We start from the raw sequence: 22,084 nt of genomic DNA on the forward strand, positions 1-22,084 counted from the left end.
CTAGAAATTTTTCAACCGTCTGACAGCAATTTCCGTGAAAACAAACTATCACTTTTTTGTCAAATTGGGTGGCGGATTGCTTGCTAAAACTCGCACATGCAGTGTCGGCGTAGATCCAGGGAGATTACCTGGAAATGGAAGAGGAGAGAAGAGTGCGAGGCAAGTTTTACTGGGGAGCGATTAGTCACTACTAGGCTTCCGGGTTAGACTCATGATATAGATCATGCGCCTTCCAAGTCCCCGTTCGACCAGAGCCCTCCCCTCCTCCTGGTTTCACAGCGGGTGAGTGACCACCGGCGGGCGTTGGTTAGTGGTTAGTTAGGGAAACAGGGCCACAGAAAAGAAGGGAGCCCAGATATGCACTTGTTTTATCTGACTAACTAATTTATCAGTCTTGAATTACAGCATCACCAATGGATGAAGTTGATGATAAGTAGTGAAGGAGTACCCTGTAGGCAGAATGAACATTTATTAGTTTGACAATAATTTTCAACAATATTTGAGCGACAGAAAGCAGAAAGCAATACCTCAAATCAAGCTTAAAGAAGTAAAAAGGGAGATTCAAGGGAAGCAGCCAACAGGTTATCAAACAAGGTAGCCTACCTTGCTGACTGACGTCAGTCCAAGAACGTTGAAGGACGTCGTGCAAATTTAAATACCTATAGTTTAAAACCTGTAAATAAAAAAACAAGAAAATTAAGAAACCTTGTTTATAATTAGTTGTCAACAATGTGCTTGACATCGATGATCTAAAAGAATAATTAAACAGTAATCAGTATACAGTTGAAAGAGTCTTTTAAACATTTTTAGATAGATGTGAGGGCAGATCGATAATTTGAATACATATTAGACTGAAAGGTTAGACAAAGAAAGTTCAGTGATATGACAAATAAACTTACACACAAAACCACCAATCAGTTATCCAAGGTTCTCTAGAAGATTGAATGAAAGATTGGTCCATTCTAGGGATAAAACGATCTAGCAAGTCCAATAGAATCAGCCAATATTTCTGATGAATCCTAATAAAAAAAAAGAACAATATATGTTCCAGCAAAATCTGTACTAAAGCTAGTGTTGGTTCTGTCACCACTTACCACCTCTGTCATTTGGATGACATATTCAGTAGGATGATACCAGGATTTTTAACACAATAGTTGACAGTAGGCTGCATCTCGCTCCTTTCACATTTTCTCATGGAAAAATTAATGAGAAATATTTAAGTTATTAAACACATAAACAGAAAAGAACACATGTCAAACAAATTGCACACAAAATCTATCCAATTAACGTACGAATTCATTTGTAATTTTCGAAGAAAAGAACAGAACAGAACCCGCTGTTGCTGGGTAGCTGAACTTTAGACAACGAGCTGCCGTAATAAGCCCATATCTGACAACATAATATTCTTTCACGCCATCTATTCGACACGTCTAAAACTCACTATCTAATAAAGGACGGCCTTAGATAGTCACAAAAGTAATCAAAAATGACAATTTCAGTTTGCTTAAACTGGCAAGGAGTCTTTAGAATTGTGCAGAGAACAAAGCCCACTTGCTAGTTTTATGCAAATTTTCCGGAAGTATACCGGAAGTAAGCGATAGCGCCTCAACCATTGAGGCATTGAGCTTACGACCGAATAAATTGATCATTTTTTAGGGTGTTACTAACTAATTCAGTCTAGCGTCAGAAAGAAGAAACGTTAAAACGTAACAAATATGAAAACAATGTTCGCTGTAGTTCGGTGACACTCAGTTGAAAAAACTAACAAACAAAGTGAACAAATAACTTTGATACTCACGTGAGGACGTGACATTCTCCCTGCCAAATTTCACCATGAAGCCACCACGCAGCATCACAACAGACGCAATCCCCAAGATGATAACTTCTACAATGAGGAGAAGGCGTGATATTCGTTCATGTGCCTTGTCTATTACATCTGTAAGTAACCCGGGCAACAGCGGTTGGACAGTGGATTTCTAAAAGGAAAACACCCAGTTCGTAAGGTAAACCTCCCAGTTATTCAGAATGTGTTTCTCTTCATTGTGGCATAATACAAGGCAACAACAAATGTCAAATCAATCACAAATGATGGTAAGATGAAAAATCCTTTCCACACTAACCTGTCTCACAACAACAGCATGTTTCTAGCTCAGTCATTCTTCTAGGAACTGGTCATCTAATATAATTGGTAAGGTACAATGAAGTATTAAAAATGTTCTTTTACTTTCGTTTTCATTTGTCTTCTAACTCCTTTTAGATTAGGCAAGGGAGGTGTCATTTCCATTTGCCTAAAGGTCTTAAAGAGCGATCAAAACGAACGACCACTGAAACTCACAATCGACTTCATGCAACAGACCAAATGTTTCTGAATAGTCATACAACCCATCAGACTGAAGAGTTAATAAAAATCAACGACACAGCCTTTAGAAACTCACTGAAATTTGTATTTGAGAAACAAAGTTTTCATGCAAAAAATAAACTGATGAATTATGTAACTTCAAAATTTTAATTTCAACAATGAAAGGATATCCAAGAATGAGCTAGACACCGACTCGGACAACGTTCCACGGAAGAATAGCAGTCTCCTAACAACTGAAAGCAAGAATACGAATACAACAATTAACTTATTATAATATATGGCTGATTCAACCCTTAGATATCCCACCAAGCAATTGGGTAGAAGACCTTACACGGAATAGCATTTACTGTTCCCACCGTATACCAAAGAATAGCCAGTTATGGACTTAATCAATCGGCTTAATTAGTGGGGTATACCAACAAACTTCTACCAACCTGAAAACATTCCACACGTATATGCATCGTACGCTGTAAGGTAGTGACAGATGAAGCTGCGAAGTAATGACCTGAAAGGCTGAAACTAAAAATTTTTTTGAACTATTATCTAAGCCTCACTCCATAACTACATTAGTTTATTCAGGTATTCAGCTGTATAGATATCTTCAATGATGAACTCAGAAGAGATGTCAGAAAGTTATACATTCCATCATTTTAACTTCTTAACTCATACTATTCTGATAATTACCTGATCGTTAACGTCAACCATGTCACGACAGCTAGGTACGACCTGCTAAGGATAAAGGGGATTCCAGAAGACCGAGAGTTGAATCACTGAGCCATCCTGTTTCTAGCCTGCAAGAGGAAGACCGTTAATAGCAATTCCAGATATAATAAAAAATTTTTAAAGTTATTTTATCAGTGGTAGTGACGAAAATTAAACTATCATTAGAATCTTCAAAATACTAATGGTATGCATCATTCATTTGTGATTTCAATATCTATAGTTGAATCGCATTACCTTTAAAAAGACGATATCGCTTGCAATTTGGCAGTAGCAGTAGTACTAGAGATGCACGGCCGACTGAAAAAAAGTTAAAACATCGCTTAAAACCCGTTACACAAAAGTCCTCGTATTTTGTCTAGTGTAGTTTCCTCAGTCTCAATAAATCAGTTTGTACCAACATTGTATCTCTGGAAATATATCGTCATGGGTAAATCGACGAATAAATTGTAACTATACATACCAGAATATTTGCAGCAGCAACATCCTAGGCTGTTGGTCCAGCAGCTCCTGTGGGTTGAAGTCCAGCAGGCTATTACCCAAAAACAACCTAACACCCAAATAGAAACAGTTAATATTGTGCAGAAGATGGCTAATAGTCTTTCCAATATACAAAAATCAGTAGTCACCAAAATAGTTTATATCATAAATGATCATTGGCCTGGACACAGAAATCTTATGTCATCACTTTAAATCAACAAAGAACCCTGCTTGAATGAGTACAAAACATACCTTCATATCATACAGAAGATGCACAGGAAACTCCAAAGCAACCTCTTATTCTTAGTTCTTGGCACCTAAATGAATGAAGGTTTCAAAGCACATGGATAAATAGGAGTCAAGACTTCATTCAATACAAAGAAATATCTTTCCTCAGAGTCATGCATGTCTAATATTTTGATTGACTTCAGAAAGCAACATTGTGCACATCAGAAAGAATGATCATCACTGGAAATGTGTTCACTTTAAGTATTTTACTTGATTACCTGAACTGTGAAATCTGTCAAATTTAGTCCATCAGAAGACATGCACACACCTACAGAAAAACTTGAAATTAACATTACTAGCACTATATACTGGATGTTTTCATGATTTGATTTTGACAAATTCAGATATGAAACAATCTGTCCTCAAAGTGATCAGAACAGGTCTGTGTTAATCATCACAATAATCTAAAGAAACCATAAAGATAGTAATATTTCATTGCTTTTGAGCCATCACTGTGTATCCAAACTAGAATTTTATGGAATCTGGGATGCCTCAAGTCTCATCTCGCCATTCTAATGTAGCGATCTAGATGACAAATTTTCAGTGTTAAAGATTCATAGGAAGTTTTCAGAATTACAAAACAGGAACAATGCATTTTTCCTTAATGTAGAAGCTATTTGCAAAGATTTGGGGAGATTCCCCACTTTGAATTGAACAACTAGCAGTATACACAATTACACACCAACAAGAGATTCTCCAGTTTATCTTAATTGCCAAAGATTCCGTACTTACTTCATGCTTCTTCAGTTGGTCCACCTCGTGGCCCAGAATTGTTAGTCGGGCTGACTCTTCGAAAATGCAGCAACTGTGCAATGCATGTCTGTAGAGAATGACCAAATTGATACGAGGAACTGACATTTAAATAGGTTTTGGCTTGACGTGGCTTTGGCGGATGTTGATGTTGCCAAACCGAAAGTTATCATTAAAAAACTCACTAGTTCATTTTACTTTTGAACGAAATAAAAAAATTATTAAGTTTTGAAATCTTGGATAAGACATATGACATTAAATTTAAAATTTTAATAGCAATTTACATATAGTTTTACACTTTTTCATTTTTCTGGCAAGAGAACAGAAGAGAAATGAAAATGGCCAGAGAAATCAAGATCAGAAGCTAGTTAGTGCAAATTTAGGTTTTTTTCCACAGCGCCACATGTGACAAGTGTCCGTACTAGGCAATTAGCTTAGTAGCTGTAAAGTGTAAACCTGATAATAACTTACAGCTTAGACAAAAACATTTTGAACTTGTGAAGAAATATGAAGAACTCATTACAACAATCAAGAGAGCTGATAACGAGTCATCAATTCACTTGATAATGAATGATATCGAGTTCGGAAATCCCGGAAGAATGAAAACCAAAAACACACAACACTCGAAAACTACTAATAATAATCCTTGGACAATATTTTTTGTCGCATTTTTCTAAGTATTTATCAGAGATGTCGGAAAATAAAAACCCACATTAAAATTTTTTGTGCGAAAGTTTGATCAGACATGGAATCGGTATGATTCGGTAGTCATAAATTTACAAAAAATCCGTGATTTGTCCGGCCAGAAAATAATACAAGAATTCTCTTTGTTGATGATACAAGTCCATGTATTTTTTGAAACACCAATACAAAAAAAAATAATAGGAGGAAAAGTAAATGGATTATAATTGAATGAGGTGATGTTGAAATACAATCGAATAAGAGTAATTAACAATTTAAGCAGGAACAATCGCGACCAGCTACCAACGGACAGCCACTACATCATTGCAATATTGAATCATTTTTCTTTGGCAGGTAAACGGCCGGTTCAATGTACGTTAAAATTAACAGAAAGATGGCTATGAATTATAGACAAATCACATCTGTTTCCTTTTTCTTCAAAAGCACCTTTTCTGATTGTGCGCCAATCAATTAAACTCAAATTTCAAGACGAGTCGCAATATACAGCCAAGTCTTATATAAACAAGTGACTAAACTGCATAAAACTTTTAAACCAAAGAGAAAATTAAGAATAGATTGTCTTCTACAATTATCACTTACAAACACATAAATAGAACAATCGATTTTCTCCATCAGGGAAACGCGAAGCCGGATAAGACATGGCTACCATGTTCAAAATTATGATAATTCATTGTACGTAAGTATCTTCGAAGACTTTTTGTTTGAAGACTTTTCTGATCCGAACGAACGGATGGTTTGTTTGTTGTTGCAACCCCTCCCTCCTCCCAAATACTTTAGAATAACTCCAGCAAGTGTACAGCACTCTTGCGATCAAATTATGCAACCCTGAAAATATATCAGGATGATTTGGCGCTTTTAATATGTTATATTAGTAGTATTTTTTTTCCCTTTGGTCCGGAACGTAGAAACTCTGAAATGTCGGAGTACTTCAGCGAAATTTCGGAAATAACATCAACTTTAACATACATATTGAATATATGGGGATTTTGTGTGTCTAAATTTTTCAAAAAGAATTTTAAATTCAGGAGTGGGGTCTACACGCAGGCCCTAAAGGTACTGCAGCATCGAAAACATCGTCAGAAACAACAGATGTGGAACGATCACTCTCTCGACTGATGCTCATATACTCCTGAAATTGAAAATATTCTTGTTTATCAAGCTCTATCCGTGCGAGAAGAAGACAAAAGAATAGTTAATTAATTGACATTTAAGGTACCTTCATTCTTTCTTCTTCAAAACGTTTTTGAAGTTCCTCGTACTGCCGCCGTAGTTCCTTTTCTTTCTTTTCAAACTGTTGCTCCAATCGCTCGTGTTCGACAACACCTTTGCGAACAATTTCTTCTCGCTTTTCACGTTTCATTCTAATTTTAAACATTAAATAATAAATTGTTTTTGCTGTTTCACTAGTAGCGCCAGGAAACTCACCTATCGAGTTCATCTTTATCCTTATGCCGTTTATTTAAGCTTTTAAATTCACGGCTAACTTGTGCATGTATAGATTTAGTTGCTCCGCCCACTTGAGAATCGTATTGTTCCTTCAGTAACTTCAGCTGCTTTTCCTTGGAAGCTGCAATGCACTTTTCCAATGTGGTATAAATCTTGCAAAGAAAAAATTAATCGAAAATGAATAAAAAAAAATCAGAAGAGGAACTGCGAATTACAATTTCATGATAGTGCTTTCTCATATTGGCCTTTTCTTCGTTGAATTTCTGCAGAATAGGCGGAAGCCTTTGAGCGAGCAGACATTCTGCCGTTTCAGAAGACGACCTCACAGTGGCGGGCTCTTTATTCCTATAAATAAAAAATAAAAAAATAATTTCCAGCTATCATCCAGTATACATTTTTTTAGCATCACACTTACAAATTTTTACTAGAAATACGTTTAATAAGCCGGCTAGAGGTTTTCGTGACTTTGGATTTGGTTATTATCCCCAATTCTTCTTCAAGTTTAGTCTTCTCTTTCTCAAATTCTTTTTGTATGTCTTCTAATTTCTTGTTTAATTTGTCGCGTTGTTTCTTGACGTGTTTGTTTTCTATCAATTTCTCAAACGTCTCTGCCACAACCACGGACTCAGATTCCACATCTGATAGCCCTGGACTGGACGGACCCAAGCCCGAGATATCTCGGAATTCGGGTCGAAGAATACTGTTGGTTTTCATTTTTGTTGAATCTTGGCGTTCTGAAAATTTAAATAGTAACAAGTAGAATCAAGTGGACAATTTCAGCCTTTTCACTGAAATTACTAGTAGGAATATTTTCTGCGCTGAGTGCAGCGGGTACGGGCGTGTCCCCTTCGAGTGAGGGTTGCTGGTGCGCGCGGGTTTTGGTATCCACATCCTTATCCTCGGTATCTTTCTCACTCGTTAATTTGCTATCAACTTCGTACTGCAATGTAAAATGTTAAAGGACATTAAGATGGCCGTCTTCAAAGAACTGATTAGCGAGAGGTGGGAATTCAACGAGGGGTATTACTTCAAGCGTATCCTCCAATTCTCCTGTTAAAATGCTGAGCTGTTTAGAGCGCTTTTCTAATTCAGACTGGTACTTGATAGGATTTGCCAATGCGTTGGCGAAGTCTGACAATCCATCGGGAATGTAATCTATTGCAAACGAAGAAAAGGTTAGTTGTCGAAAATTCTCTGAATGAGAAAATCTAATATGAGAAATTCTAACCTTTGACCATAATATTCACGAAGAGCGTTGCCAAATTTAATGGCTGTCCTCCGTCATTACGCAAACCCAAATGCCTGTAGCCAGGACACAGTCCGGTCACTGGAAGCACTCGATGGCCGAGGAGACGACCGGAATCTTCATAAACAGCGATGCGTAGGCAGGCCAAATCCGGCAAAACTACCTAAAAATTAAAACAGAATTTAGAATTTTGTTTGACAACGATTGGATGTTTCGTTCAAAATCCGAAAAATTTACTTTGTTGAAAACGAAAGGTTCCTGGTCGTAAATAGGATTGATGCCATTGTTTAATACGGTTTTAGTGCGGAAACGCTTTCTGACTGTATCAGCCGGAAGACCAAACATATCGACTTCCACATAAGTTGACACTCTTTTGTCAGACAAAAACTGACCCGATATTACCTATTGACGATAAAAATTGAACATTTAGTGAATAATTCGTTCTTTGTTTCAAGTTATGGAAAACTTACTTGCACTGATACTTTTCCGGCAATAATACCATCGACTGTTGATTCGGCAAAAGGATCGAACTTGCGATCCATTCTACGCATAAACTGTGGTTTCAACAGATATCCTGTCCGGCCATTCATCTCGAAAATACCCAAATTGAGCTGCATTGCTAAGTCTATGTACAGAAAGATTGATATCAAATTCAGTTAAATATAAACGGCATCATTTGTAGCAAAGCAAAGTGAATCCGCTTTTTATTCGGTCATTGGTACCTAGCGTTTGGAAGTTCAAGGCCACTAACTGGCAACCAGCGTTCCAAAACACATGTGGCATGAAGTTGGAAGAATCGACGCGTGTCCCGCGCGGGTAAACGCGGCTGATCTGTCGTTTGTTATAGTTGACGAATTCGATCGGATGTTCTTTCAGCAGGGCGGTTGACTGCGTTTCGACAAACGACGACATTTCATAACTACGATTACGGCCTGGAATAAATGAGAGCAAACAATTTGTATGAGCGAGTGGTCGGCTCAGATAAGTTTGAAGCAGATATCATACGTTCAGCATGCTCGAAAGAGTGAAAGTGGATGGGCTGGACGTAGTTGACCAGAGCTGATATCTCGGCACCGGCTTCCGTTTCCTTTCCAGCTGTACCCTTATCCTTTTGGGCTTTCTCCCGGAGCCTGATTTCCTCCGGGCTCAGATTGGACAGCGTCGATGATTCATCTTCATCGTCGCTCTCGCTGCCCAATTCAATTTCTTCGGCGGCTGCAATTGGAAACGACAAAGAAACCAGAAAAAGGCAAAGCGTTAGTGAACTCGGTCCTGACGATGCTATTCTCGATTCTTATCAAGATCACCATGAATGATTGCATCCTCCTCTTCGGTGATGCTGTCCTTGCTCTCTTCTTTCTCCAGACGAGGTCGGGGGATTTCGCCGTTGCCTTGCGGTGGCAAAGCGCTGCCACTGACAGATCCAATCGTGGCGGCCAAAGCCGAGGCGCCCGCTGCCGCCCCTTTCTCGACGTCTTTAAGCGTTCGATGATGTTGGTGTTTTTTTTTATTTTTGATGATTATCTTCCGCTTCAGCTGGGCCGGCGACGGAAGAGGCACTCCAGGCTCGAGCTTTCAAAGTAACAAAAGGAGAAAAACGGAAGTAAGAATGAAATTCATCTCTTAAGCCGGCCGATACACAAGGTTGTGGTTTTTCTCCAACAGCCTGGAGACGACGCTACACTCCACTAGGCTGCAATGTAGTGCGCTTCAGTGGAGAACCAAACGTCTCCTTTTTACTTCTTAAGCTTTAGATTAGACCAGACGGCAAACTCGCTATCACGTAATTGTCCCACATAAGATGGGAAAGCTTTAGCTTCATTGATCAAAACAGGGGTGGGTGAGCAGGCTCTATCAAAGCCGCTAACGTATCGATTACCGACCCATCAGGAGGCGCCCGAGTACTAATTGCAGCGTACATTTGGTTCAAGCGGACGCGAAGTTAGACTCCATCAGGAGTTTTAATTGACATTCATTTCTCATCTTTCCATTCTTTTCTTGGATCCATTAAACCTCCGCCAGGAACTTGATAATCACGGCGTCCATTCACCCTCGATCCTGCCTCATAGTGCTACCCAAATAATTAAATGTTCAACAATTCAAAAGCCTCGACTCGGATGTTTGCGCATTTACCAAGAACCGTCCATTGTTCAACTGCATACAATTCCAAGTTTCGCGAAATAATTCCAGGTTTTGGCTAAAATTCTGCTAGATATTTGGTTTCATCCACTTACAAAACAGAGCTGAATCGCATGCTATCTTTCTCATAGAAAGAGAGAGAGAGGGACGGATTAAGATCCAAAAGAACCGTGAGAAGAGCCAATGATTGCGGAGGCAATTTTTGTTACCTCGTCAGGGCTCTACTACTACTCTAAGAGAAAGTTTCCAGAAATCTCCCAGATGGCGTTTCACTCAGGGAGCGATGGCGAATTAATAATAATAGCAAAGCAAACTCTGACAATGAAAAGCACTCCGTCTTGATATCGATTTCTCCGGAACAGGGGGAAACTCGTTCTTGGCATAAATCAAACATCCACAACTGGATGTCAAAGCGAAAAACGACAGTTGTCAGAAGACACGGTTCTTTTCTCTCTCTCTCTCTCTCTCTCTCCCCTGAAAATCGATTAAAAGATAAAGATGGCGAACGACAAAGAGATCGAAGGGAACTGGAGCTAAAAGTCGCGTAGGAAAAAAAAGGTGGTGCTTGGATAACAGTCGACAAGAGGAAGTTGCTGCCGTTCCGTAACGACTATCAAGTGAAGCACAGTTACGAGCCAATCACTAGCTCTGGGGAGCCTTCCAATTACTTGAAGCAGCAATCGTGGATTTCAGTCTGACAGGCTTTGATCAGCCGTGAGGACCACGGGACTTGCTTACGGCCCAGTAATAGTTGTCGAATGTCTGGAAATAGGATCCGGAAAACCGATATCATTACGACGTTCATTAGCCGCCTCCCTTCCAAACGAATTAGCATGTATAATGAATCTCAAGCGGAAGAGACGGTAACACGACAAGCGCAAGAACAGGTTAGCTAAGGAGACAGAAGAAAATTAATGGGACCAAACAAAACAAAAGGACATTAAGTGACTAGAACTAGAGCGCGCCTAAGCCCCGCACTTCAAGATAATGATGAAGAAAATTTTCATTTTTTCCCAACTGTCGCCTTCCTTCTCTCGGCTGCCACCCAGGGAAACTTTAGTCACGTAAAGAGCTCAACGTTTTCAATGCGAAACCTATTTTATGCATCAGCAAACGAATGAATAAATCAAAGAATAATAAAACACGCGAACGCTATATATAGATTAGGAGGGTACCAGGAGCGTGTACCAAACGGAGAAGCGTGTGCAACCTTATCGATCGATGGCGTGTGATCGGGAATTCAACAACTGATCCACCAACGTCCTACAACCGAGCTACGAGATGAAACTTTAGATTCCGTTCTGCCCTTCCGATTTCATATCCGCTTTGATTTGATACCAAATAGGCCCAGTTTATTTCTCCCCTCCCCCCTCCCTCCTCTTGTCAATACGCAGTGGGCAGATCAATCTCTCGATTGAACTTGCTGAGTCTCGTTGTTCGACCGGCGACGGACAACTGGACATGAACTTGTATCAGCAGTTGTTGGAACGCCGCACAGCTGTTTCCAATTCGGGGTCTATACGGACCGGTTTTGTTTGCATTGGCTCCCGGCAGACGATTGTGTTTGCTTTTTCTCCCGCCCCAAGTTGGCCACACGATCGCTACACAGACTGAGTCATTTCTCAACAAATAACCTCTGCCTCGTTTTTACAGCCCTTTCCTGTCCTTTAATACTCAACCTACCGTTTCTTAACTCTTTTCTCCTGCGATTTCCATCGCTCCGTCACTTAGGAGAGAGCGGATGACGTCAGGATTCGGGATTCACGCGACAAGGAAAGCTAGTCAAAAGCGGAATGGGAGGAAAAGAGGCGGAAGGCGGGAGACGAGATGGATAGGATGAAGAGAAGATGGAAAAGGAAGAGAGAGGAATGATAGGCGGAGACGAAGAGGAGAGCTAGCTTATGAAAAGCGCTTCTCGCGCCCAATATTGATCGCCCGAGAAAGAAGTGTAACTGAGATAAAACACATTCCTTATTTTTTTAAGGTTGGACCCTCCTGATTTCTTTTTCACCGATCGAGATTTCGATGTGGTACTTATCTACCTAATAATTTTACCGCCTACGTGTTCTGCTTGCTGTAAATAGGCCACACAATTTCACCGTAACCACATAGTACATCCACGCAATAAAAAGAAACAAGCAAATCAACCAATCAAAACCAAAACAAATTCGAACCCGCATTCGGTTTGCCGCTTTCCCCTTACCTTCATTCATTACCCCTGACAACCCAGATAGGCAAACCCAGAAAAATAAAAACATTTCAAAACTAAATAACTATGAAAGAAAAAATTTAAAAAAAAATCTAATTTCACTCACAGGATGGCTCTCCAAAGCCTGATCGAGCATCATTTCCCCAAAATATTCACGGCAGTATTGCGCAATTTTTGCTTGCTGTTTGGGATTGCAATGATTCTCGAACGAAAGGACCACCGGAAATTCGGACGTCTTGAAAGCACTCTCAGCAATAGCCTCGATGACGTCCTGTTTCAAACATGAAAAAAGGAACAAAAAATAAATGTAGTTTTTTCTTTCAATATTTTTCTTAACTTGCAATCGAAAAACGAAAGTGTGTTAAATGAAGAATTAAATCTCGAAGCAAAAAAAAAAAAAGGGATAACTCAATAACTGAGGAAATCGGATATTACCTTAGCTGGCACTTCAGGAACGAGAGTGTATCCGTGGTAAATGATGGGATCTTCGTTCTTGCCATTCCAGAAATCAAGCTCGACACAGCGACATCCGCCGAGCAGCGTTTGTCGGTAAATTTCGACAGAAGATTTCCCAGTAAATTGGTGACCTATAAACCCAATTTGTACATGTATATGTCTGCAAAGCTCACGGCAAAACAAAACAATCATCGTGGAAAGGGAGGATTCGCCTAGCTTACCAGTCAAGTACGTGTTATGAGACGAGTTGACGAAATAGTGGCAGAGAGGCTGTTCCATGTCGTGACTGAGATCAAACTTGTCGGCCGACACGATCGAATTATCTTCGCTCATTAGGAAGCGCAAAAATCCTTCGGCACTCAAGAGTCCTAGAATGATAGACGGATCGAAGTTACCAACCCACAGTCAAGAAGAATGTAAACTATTCACTGCAGTCTTCCTTCATGGAATTTATGACAACATTACCTTTGGGAGCATTTGGAGCATTAGGTTCATACTGTTGGAAGAGATCTCTGGCCCGATCAGGGTTAGCGTATGGGTAGAGGATCTCATTGAGTCGCGGGTCACGCTGGTAGCTGTTAAGGAACTCTACAAATTGTTCGACGGTGATGTGCAACTTGGTACCAAACCTATTTACGACAAGTAAGCCATCACGTGCCACATACAACATAATATCAAGCACTTACAATTCTTCGAAAATTTTTTCAACTTCTTGTCTTCCTGTCAGTTTCTTATAGAATCGATAGAAGTCGTCAAAACCAAATTGTGACAAAGGAATAGCATCATCCTGAAGAAGGTAAGAAACAGGGGCACAACAATGTAATTTTGACTGTCAAACAACATTTCAACAACTTGAAATTACCTTTCCACTGGCAAGTCCGGTAGATTCAATAAACGCCTTTTCAACTCGCCGTCGGTCGTCTCTATGCTGGGCAAAAGTTCGAACAATGCTGGCATAACAAAACAGACAAGAGTTGTCAGCAAATAAAATACATGTAGGTGACAGAAAAAAAAACGCTAGTTAAAAGAAGAACTGAAATAGTATTTTACAAATAAACAAAATTGTGTGTGCTTGTGTTGGTGACGGAAAAATAAAAACACAAAATCGATTACTTTTTCACGGCAATTTTTCCTCCTTTATCGGCCTGAAGGGTAAGCCGGACATGGGCTTTTCGCAGGAAATAGTGCACGGAGCCATTTAGAGCCAGCAGATTATTGGCCATTTTCAATAAATCATCAGTCCATTGCTGAAGGTGAAAACAAAAGGGTACAAAAAAAGGTTTGCTGTATGCTGATAAACGAAATACTAACGCTAAAAAATGTCATGATTTGCGAGGATCAAGTAATTATAATGGTGAGAAAATCACACATGCATTTAAAAAGTCTTCTTGAGCTACTACTATAAGTGGATGGCCAGTAGAATTTAATGTCACTAACTCTTTGCTACATCTCGATTTGTTGGTGTGATGGAATAACTATGCTATTCAATCAGACAAAAATTCTGGCAGTTGGCAGGAATTCAACAAATAACTAGAAATTTTTAAACAATTCCTGGTCTTTAAAGTAAGTGGCAATTGTGTCAGTTCATTCGTGAACTGCAAGCAAGCACGTCGTCGGTTTTTTTCATTCACATTCCACTGTGAGTGATCGCGATTCAGTGCCAGTGTTTTCGATGAGAATTTCAGTAGCATCCCTCTTTTGAGGAATAGGCTGTTATGTCATCAGGATTAGGTCATTCAACTGTTTACATACCTTGGCAGTTTCTTTCTTTGAGGAACAGAAGTTGAAGAAAGAGACATTGACAAAATCAGGTCCATATGAAACTGTTAAAGTTTTATCTTCCAGGGAATCTTGTGAGGCTCCCATGGTGACCTGATCACGCATCTTAGAATCCTTTGGAACTTTGGCATAATGCCCAGTTCTTGTGTCCCTGATAGTGCACATGTCCAAGATTTGAGTCTCCTATATTTGGAATGAAAAAATACAGTTTAAGCCAGGAACATGCTATCATGTCTAGAGATAACCAATATGTATAAATAAAATATGTAAGTGAAATATATGTTAACCTCATTTTGATCTGTCCAGTAAAGAAAATAGCCATAAGGATCCACTCTCAGTGTTACAGCCGTGACCAATGATGAATCCTAAGAATGATTGACGAAAATGAATACACAAATTCTTTCAAAGTTGCAAACCTAATAATTTACCTCGTCCCACTTAACAAACTTTTCGCCAGCAATCATGGAAGGAGGGACTGACACATGCTTCAGTTGCAGCACATGAACACCTGGCTTGGAATCAGCCATTATCCCTTGGTCTTAGATTGCACTAAATAGACCAAATTCACTAGAGCTGCCGGAAAAAAAAAAACGGACTATCCCTCTCAGAAAAACATGATGTTGATGTTTGCCTCTTGCCAAGTCAAGACTGAGCTCCCATTAAGGCTGGATGTAAAGATAACTTGCACTGTGATGAATAACAACAATCTTGGGCAATGGTGCAATTTTCTATTGAATGCAACTAGACACTTCATAGCTGGCCTGCCCAGCCGAAATAACGGAGCTCAACATGTCACAAGTAGAAGGAAAGGTCTCTGCCCGTCTAACTGGACGTCGATTATTATCAGACTGACAAACCAAGGCCTACTCGATACATCAGGCCGAAAAAGTCTTGATGTGAGGGAATGAGGACTTCGGTAGATAGATCTCTATGCTAGCTCCACTACGACGATCACTACAGCTAGTACCGCATAGCGGCAAGGAAAACAACTTCTAGCCGATAAGATAAGTCTTAAATTGATAATGCTCCCCATTTCTCGCCAATTTGTAAACGATATTTTTACAATATTCAACTATGATTATTAAATTTTTGCTAGACTGATCCCTCAAGTAAATCTTAGGCGAATCAAACCAGCAAGTAGTTTAATTAACTGCTACTAGAGTGCGTAAGATACGCAATTGAATCGTTATTTACCAGCTTAATTTTAATTTTACGAATAATTTAAGGACCGTGATATAAATTGCACACGCAGGTTGATAATTTTAAATATAATTATTTTTGTGATATTAGGTTGATATATCATTCGGAAATTGGGATAAGTGTCCGACCGGAACCGGGCTGATCTGTCGGCGAATTTTAATGTCAAAAGCAGACGACGACACGATGCGTGTTGTTGTAATACCGGGAAGTTCAGTAAAATTAGATACTGCAGTATTTTTATTTTTTGTTGTGCAAATGCAATATTAAAGTGAAACACAGTCACTGGTGCCAACTGAACTTTTACATTTACCGTTGTCCGACATGTGGATGGACGTGGGCATAACTTTTTTTATAAGCCAAATAATCCTATTATTGATTCCGGCGGCGGAAGTGGTGGGCGAGTGGTCATCAAAAATACTCGACTTACCCGATTCTCATATAACGCGATACCTTAACACATTCAAGGATGAGGGAGAAAAGTGTCGAAACAGTGAATCTTGTATTTATCAACATATTTTAGAAACTGGATTGTGCTGGGGCTATGAGGAAAATTGCCCTGATCATTTGGGCTATTCCAATGCTCATTGCCCTGGTGATCACAAAGGTTGGGTCAGTTCCAAGTCCCAACAGCTGCAGACATTCATAAATCAAGCAGATTTTGGATTTGTTAAACAGCAACTCCAATCAAAAACAGTAATGTGTAAGCCAAGATTGGATGTAAGTTTTGGTAGTCAACCATCTAGGTAAAAGTTTGATATGAAGTAAATTTGCTTTTTGCATCTTCTTTTCTAGGGTGAATCATTTCTGGAATGCAGCCAATACCTCCAGTTTTGTAGAGGTTCCAATTTGTATATTGATTTTCGGGATTTACCATCTAGAAAAGAATCCTTCAGATATAAAATGGATGTACTCAAGAAGGGACAGATTGGGGGTAGATGCAAGTTGAATGATTTCAAGCTCCAGTCAGAAGCTGTACATCAAAGCCCATTGCAATCTTGGGCTCCAGAAATTCAACACTTTCAAGAACTTCCGGACTTGGTAAACAAACAGTCGAAAATCTGCGACGTTTTCATCGACCGGCCAACTTTCATAATGAAAATTGATGCCACTGTCAACATGTACCATCACTTTTGCGATTTCTTTAATCTATACGCGTCCTTACACTTAAACGGAACGCACCACGAAATGTTTTCACGAGACGTCAACATTCTAATATGGGAGACCTACAATTACCATTCAAATTTTGGTATTACATGGTCGGTTTTCACCAAAAATCCCCTTATGAATCTCAGAACATTCCAAGGAAAACGAGTTTGTTTTCGCGAAGTTATCTTTCCTCTACTGCCTCGGATGATCTTTGGACTTTACTACAATACTCCTGTCGTCTGGGGTTGTCAAGAATCCGGATTATTCCACGCATTTTCAAAGTACGATTTAAATAAATATAAATGTGGTCGCTTATAATCAACCTTTAATTCTTATTAGGTTCATTTTGCATCGGCTGAAAATTCCGAAACGTACGGCAATCGATCTGGTTGAATTACCCAGAATCAAAATTACGTTACTCTCTCGTAATACTCAGTACCGAAGAATTCTCAACGAAAAAGCACTGCTCGATAAGCTCAGATCGAGTCCCCGTCAATACACAATCCAAAGGGTAGGCTATTTGAAAACTTATAGATGTATCAATCTAATATCGAACAATTTTCTTAATTTCTTTCATAGGTGGAATTCACTCATGAAACGGATTTCCGCCAACAGTTAAACATAATTCAGGATACAGATATTTTCATTGGAATGCATGGAGCTGGACTTACTCATTTATTGTTTCTTCCGGATTGGGCCTCTGTGTTCGAATTGTAAGATAGTGCCAAATCTAAATATTGTAAATTCGGATTATTGATTTATTCGTTGTGTTACGTAAGGTACAACTGTGGAGATGAACATTGCTACGCTGACCTTGCCCGTCTTCGCGGCGTTCACTATCAGACTTGGACAAACCCTGAAAAATTGAAGCCCCAAGACGAAGGCCACCATCCGTCTGATGGTGGACCGCATGCCAAATTTACCAACTACTCGTTCGATACAGACGAGTTTCTTCGCATAGTCGACTCAGCAGCTGACCATGTTTCTCAACATCCCACTTATCGCCATACGTTTGGTCACTTAAATCAGCCCTCCAAATCGTCAGACGAGCTTTGATAACATCACATTTCTTTTAAATCGATTTTCAGTTGCATTCTCTTTTAATTAATGATGCTGATTGTATTAACATCTTATGTGATACCGAAAAAAAAACAGAACAAAAAAGGTGACAATAAAATTGTGTTAATTTAAAAACAAGATTTGTTGTTCTGTCTGCCGGGTTTTTTTTTTTCATTTTTTTGTTTTGTATTGTGAGACAAATCAGAAATCACCTACGAATAGGTTTACACCGTCATCGATTCAATAACTACCGATAGGGAAATTTTGAATTCTATTCCAGACAAAGCTGTCCCACCAGGAGACCTGGTACAGGCTCCTACTTCATTGAATGCGCACTAGGTCTTAATTGGGCCGCTTTGTATTTAGTTAGTGAACGGTAATGGCAGAGCTATAGACTCCGGCCGGAGTCTATAGCTCTGATGGTAGGCACTCAGCATTACGACTCATATTGCTTTAAAAATATAAAACTACGCAATTCATAAGATATTTTTACAGACTTTAATGAGGGTTTTTAGTTATTTTCTGGGATTTGAAAAAAATTGAACAGATCAAAAATTCAAAATCAGGCAAAGAAAAGAAATGCCGATCCCTTGCTGCGCGCGCGAGTTTCCCGATAGGAGTGATCCAACAATTAGAAAATAGTTTCCTCAAGTCTATATTTTGATTTTCCGATTTTCCCTTTATCCTTTATGGTAAAATTTGTTGCACTCCGGAGCACTCTAGTGTCAAAAGAGGCTGTTGGTCAATACAGATGAATTCTGTTCAAGTACAACCATTTGAGGAAAATGGTTACTTGGTTAGAATAGATTTCAATCCTACAGTTCCTCATTGTTCACTTGCCAGCCTTATTGGCCTCTGCCTGAGAGGCAAGATTCAGAAAAATGTGGTGGAAAGGATCAAATTGGACATAGTTATTGCAGAGGGTAAACACAGCACAGAAGAAGAGAGTAAGTCCTAATACTATATTTAAATGTTCAAAAAAGCTTTCATAAAATATTCTTTTACTTTAAAATATTCCCATCCAGTCAATAAACAAATCAACGATAAGGAAAGAGTCGCCGCCGCCTTAGAGAATCCCAACTTAAAAGAAATGTTCGATAGTTGCATAAGAGATGAAGAATAAGAAATTTTTTGAGAAGAAAAAAAATAAAAGACAATAAATTTCCTCAGAGTATTTTGTATTCCATTTCATGAGATCAACTCACAAGTATGAAAGGCACTGCAAAAGTGCAAAGGCACTGCAGAGACCATTTCATCGCACATATACATTCTGGATTGATTTTAGTAGAAGACTAGAACAATTACCAAAAAGCTCCCTGGTATATTTATAAATATTGCAAGTGTTATCTCTAGTAAGAAGAAAAGCATAACCAAAAGCGACAAGCAAGTTCGTTTCGTGAAAGACTTGTAAACTTAAAAAAAGATCAAAATTTCTCAAAAACGAGACAAGTTAAGTGAAAAACAAAAGGGAAGTGGGGCGGGAGGTAGTAAGTAATTTCAGGCGAGTCGAGGAGAGAGGGACTTTTTAAACTTCGGACAGGACCGCAGGAGTGCTGGAAATAACATCCATAATCACTTTGACAGGGTCGTTGTTGTTTTCCTCGGGCTCGATCTTGGACGCAGGCTGCTGCTTCTCCAAGTCCATGGCGGTGCAAAGGGAACGAGTGCGGGGTGCTCGACGGCCGCTACCGCGTCGGACGGGCTTGTCTGGCTGCGCAAGGTGTTGATTCAGCAGCTTGATGACTTCCTCCACGTCGGCTTCATTCTTGCCGTTGATGTTCTCTTTGATGTTCTCTTTGATGTTCTCTTTGATGACCTCGACCACACCGTCATCTTTCTTGTCCTGCAAAAGAAATTTCAATTATCCGGTTAAGAATTGAAAATAAGAAAACAAACTCACCTTGAATGTTTCCGTAAGGCCTGCATAGGTGATGCCCGACTCGACGAGCATATGGCGGAGGAATCCAGCTCGCCGGCGAGGCTTGATACCTTGACGAAACATGTCAGCGAATACAGGTCTCCATTGAGCCTCCTTAGTCAATTCTTCTTTGATCTTCTTGACTTGTTCGAGCAAATGATCGCAACTGATGAGGTTCTCCTTAAGTACCCCAGTGTTGATGCGGCCGCCATGCACCTTGCGAAGGATCTTGTGAAGTGCTTGATTGAGCACGTTGAACAGCGCTCTCCAAAGGTGTGTCGACTCCAAGGTGATGATCAGCCAAAGCTTTAAGGACCATGCGATTTTCATCCTTCAAATCATGCACCTGTTTTCGATTGAAACGTTAGAAAATCTAACCAATTCACGTGTTACTATTTCAGTTGTTACTTGTTGACGGAGCAGATCCCAGCCATTAACACATCCAAGCAAAATCTTGTTGACATCATCTAGAAGACGGTAACGTTCCAAAGCTAAAACAAACTGAAAGTTTGAAACGAGTCTAAAAATAGAAACTAAATGGCGATATACCTGGAAGAGCTGAAGGATCTTGGGAGTGGCGTGGTTCAAAGAAGAATAAGACAATTTTCTTGTCGGTGAAATTATATTTTTGGAGCTTGATGAGCCACGAGGCGAAATCGTTGCAGGCGGCCACCTCGCTCTTGGACTTGAGCATTCTTTTGTTGCGGATCTCCTTGAGCATGCGGTAACGACCCGTGTCAACGATGCGAAGATTGTAGTTGCGAATTACATTCAGCGGTAGCTTGCCATATGGCATGACGTACTCGTTGAAATCGTGCCCTTCTGCTTTCTCTTCCTGTGCCACGTGGAATGATCCCAGGTTGACCATCTCGTCGATGAGGCGTCGACCAGTAACGGTGGCTTCCCACATGACCACAGCAATGCTGTCATCTTGTTCAGGCATTGGCTGTGCTGGCTGAGTGGTGATCACAGCGGGGGGGGGGGGGGGGGGGGGGAGCATCAGATTTAACCTTGGCCTCTGTAGTTGGTGGCTGAATTAACACCTCTATGATGATCTCCTCGGTGGAAGATGAGGTCTGTTGTTCTTCACTGTTGTTGGTCATTTCTGTAATTTGATTCTGCAACACAAAACACTATCGATAATCAAACAGCATTCAACAACAGTGTAGTGGTTAAAAACAAAATGCGAGCAAAGAGAATACTTAGGCAGTCTTCAAGAACAGTTCCCCTTTTCTTTAACCAATGTGGTATTGAAACGGTGGCTTCCCACATGACCACAGCAATGCTGTCATCGTGTTCAGGCATTGGCTGTGCTGGCTGAGTGGTGATCACAGCGGGGGGAGCATCAGATTCAACCTTGGCCTCTGTAGTTGGTGGCTGAATTATCACCTCTATGATGGTCTCCTTGGTGGAAGATGAGGTCTGTTGTTCTTCACTGTTGTTGGTCATTCCTGTAATTTTATTCTGCAACACAAAACACTATCGATAATCAAACAGCATTCAACAACAGACTTGTAGTGGTTAAAAACAAATGCGATCAAAGAGAATACTTAGGCAGTCTTCAAGAACAGTTCCCCTTTTCTTTAACAATTTTGTGGTATTGAATGGAATTGATTAGTTAATTAATTTTACCTGAGCCATTGATGGCCGCTGGTTGATGTGGAAGAGAATACCATTACTTCACTTTCGAATGAAGACTGCAAATGGAAAACAGTAGACCGAGTTGACTAGATAATAGGCTGTGTTTATATAGCACGGCCTTATAGCAATGCGTCAGAACCATCTAACGGCAGTTTAGAAAAACACGAAAACACAAATTCGAGTATATAATTATGATTTCGTCGCAATATAAAAATCTAAATGCGACGGCTCCATGTAAAACCTTGTCTTGCACAAGATGATCATAATTTCCTAATTGTTTAACTCTAAGAAAAAAAACGTATAAAACATTAATGAAATAAACAACTTTCCTATCTCACTGAGAGGAACAACGCCATCTGTTGGTGTGGGTTGGGTTGGGTTGGGTCAGGAAACAGGTCTTTGGCGATAGAATCCCTATCGGGAAATTTTGACACACTCGCTAGAGGCGCTCACACGAAATGGGCAATTCGAGAACATGAACTTTGGACTATAGGGAAAATATACATGGAGTGCAGTGTTTATGATGTTTCCCCAACGCTACACATG

The 22,084-nt window shown here is 39.8% G+C and overlaps 3 protein-coding genes and 2 long non-coding RNA genes across 11 annotated transcripts; 1 reads left to right on the top strand and 4 right to left on the bottom strand.

The window, feature by feature from the left end:
* Positions 1–304: 304 nt before the first annotated feature.
* LOC124190849 lies at positions 305–2,138 on the bottom strand. 3 transcript variants are annotated; one of them, XR_006873128.1, is made up of 5 exons: positions 1,293–2,138; positions 1,095–1,190; positions 900–1,019; positions 528–673; positions 305–449 (listed from the first exon to the last, which is right to left on the bottom strand). It is a non-coding gene; the product is annotated as an uncharacterized LOC124190849 (long non-coding RNA). The 3 variants fall into 3 exon arrangements; XR_006873122.1 differs by having other exon boundaries at positions 604–673; positions 1,095–2,136; XR_006873119.1 differs by having other exon boundaries at positions 1,095–2,135.
* Positions 2,139–2,422: 284 nt separating this feature from the next.
* Positions 2,423–4,750, bottom strand: LOC124190842. Of its 2 annotated transcripts, XR_006873117.1 has the most exons (8): positions 4,580–4,750; positions 4,066–4,115; positions 3,812–3,876; positions 3,543–3,629; positions 3,317–3,379; positions 3,044–3,150; positions 2,794–2,878; positions 2,423–2,592 (listed from the first exon to the last, which is right to left on the bottom strand). It is a non-coding gene; the product is annotated as an uncharacterized LOC124190842 (long non-coding RNA). The 2 variants fall into 2 exon arrangements; XR_006873116.1 differs by having other exon boundaries at positions 2,423–2,878; positions 4,580–4,744.
* Positions 4,751–5,427: 677 nt separating this feature from the next.
* Positions 5,428–15,467, bottom strand: LOC124190858 (1-phosphatidylinositol 4,5-bisphosphate phosphodiesterase classes I and II-like). Its single transcript, XM_046583737.1, has 23 exons — positions 15,003–15,467; positions 14,862–14,939; positions 14,548–14,757; positions 13,909–14,042; positions 13,658–13,745; positions 13,482–13,582; positions 13,261–13,424; positions 13,017–13,163; positions 12,775–12,926; positions 12,446–12,610; positions 9,299–9,563; positions 8,997–9,206; positions 8,714–8,923; positions 8,462–8,616; positions 8,229–8,393; positions 7,974–8,154; positions 7,773–7,900; positions 7,544–7,685; positions 7,161–7,479; positions 6,961–7,090; positions 6,725–6,897; positions 6,516–6,660; positions 5,428–6,428 (listed from the first exon to the last, which is right to left on the bottom strand). Exons 1-23 carry the CDS (start codon positions 15,099–15,101, stop codon positions 6,321–6,323), a joined length of 3,669 nt encoding a protein of 1,222 aa, XP_046439693.1. The 5' UTR covers positions 15,102–15,467; the 3' UTR covers positions 5,428–6,320.
* A 307-nt stretch (positions 15,468–15,774) lies between these two features.
* LOC124190867 (EGF domain-specific O-linked N-acetylglucosamine transferase-like) lies at positions 15,775–18,109 on the top strand. Its single transcript, XM_046583744.1, has 5 exons — positions 15,775–16,491; positions 16,567–17,201; positions 17,260–17,431; positions 17,500–17,633; positions 17,700–18,109. The coding sequence occupies exons 1-5, from the start codon at positions 16,096–16,098 to the stop codon at positions 17,974–17,976; spliced, it is 1,614 nt and encodes a 537-aa protein (XP_046439700.1). The 5' UTR covers positions 15,775–16,095; the 3' UTR covers positions 17,977–18,109.
* A 1,031-nt stretch (positions 18,110–19,140) lies between these two features.
* LOC124190880 (maternal protein exuperantia-like) lies at positions 19,141–21,936 on the bottom strand. Of its 4 annotated transcripts, none has more exons than XR_006873156.1 (6): positions 21,530–21,936; positions 21,173–21,361; positions 20,447–20,810; positions 20,306–20,364; positions 19,880–20,243; positions 19,141–19,822 (listed from the first exon to the last, which is right to left on the bottom strand). XR_006873156.1 is itself a non-coding variant. In XM_046583766.1 (5 exons), the coding sequence occupies exons 1-5, from the start codon at positions 21,536–21,538 to the stop codon at positions 20,079–20,081; spliced, it is 810 nt and encodes a 269-aa protein (XP_046439722.1). In that variant the 5' UTR covers positions 21,539–21,935; the 3' UTR covers positions 19,787–20,078. The 4 variants fall into 4 exon arrangements, 1 of the variants encoding a protein (XP_046439722.1); XR_006873144.1 differs by having other exon boundaries at positions 20,306–20,388; positions 21,530–21,935; XR_006873158.1 differs by lacking the exon at positions 21,530–21,936 and having other exon boundaries at positions 20,306–20,388; positions 20,447–21,015; positions 21,100–21,364.
* Between the last annotated feature and the right edge of the window lie 148 nt (positions 21,937–22,084).

Source organism: Daphnia pulex, chromosome 1 (genome assembly GCF_021134715.1).
Source record: "Daphnia pulex isolate KAP4 chromosome 1, ASM2113471v1".
Classification (NCBI taxonomy): Eukaryota; Metazoa; Arthropoda; class Branchiopoda; order Diplostraca; family Daphniidae; genus Daphnia; species Daphnia pulex.

Coding starts and splice junctions, on each gene's coding strand:
- LOC124190858 (XM_046583737.1), bottom strand. CDS start 15,101: ATGGCTGATTCCAAGCCAGGTGTTCATGTGCTGCAACTGAAGCATGTG. Junction 13,164..13,260: donor TGCTCCAAATGCTCCCAAAG/GTAATGTTGTCA, acceptor CTATCATTCTAG/GACTCTTGAGTGCCGAAGGA. Junction 8,924..8,996: donor CTCTTTCGAGCATGCTGAAC/GTATGATATCTG, acceptor CATTTATTCCAG/GCCGTAATCGTAGTTATGAA.
- LOC124190867 (XM_046583744.1), top strand. CDS start 16,096: ATGTGGATGGACGTGGGCATAACTTTTTTTATAAGCCAAATAATCCTA. Junction 17,202..17,259: donor TTATTCCACGCATTTTCAAA/GTACGATTTAAA, acceptor AATTCTTATTAG/GTTCATTTTGCATCGGCTGA. Junction 17,634..17,699: donor TGGGCCTCTGTGTTCGAATT/GTAAGATAGTGC, acceptor GTGTTACGTAAG/GTACAACTGTGGAGATGAAC.
- LOC124190880 (XM_046583766.1), bottom strand. Junction 20,811..21,172: donor ACGATGACAGCATTGCTGTG/GTCATGTGGGAA, acceptor AGCATTGCTGTG/GTCATGTGGGAAGCCACCGT. Junction 20,389..20,446: donor AGATCCTTCAGCTCTTCCAG/GTATATCGCCAT, acceptor AGTTTGTTTTAG/CTTTGGAACGTTACCGTCTT.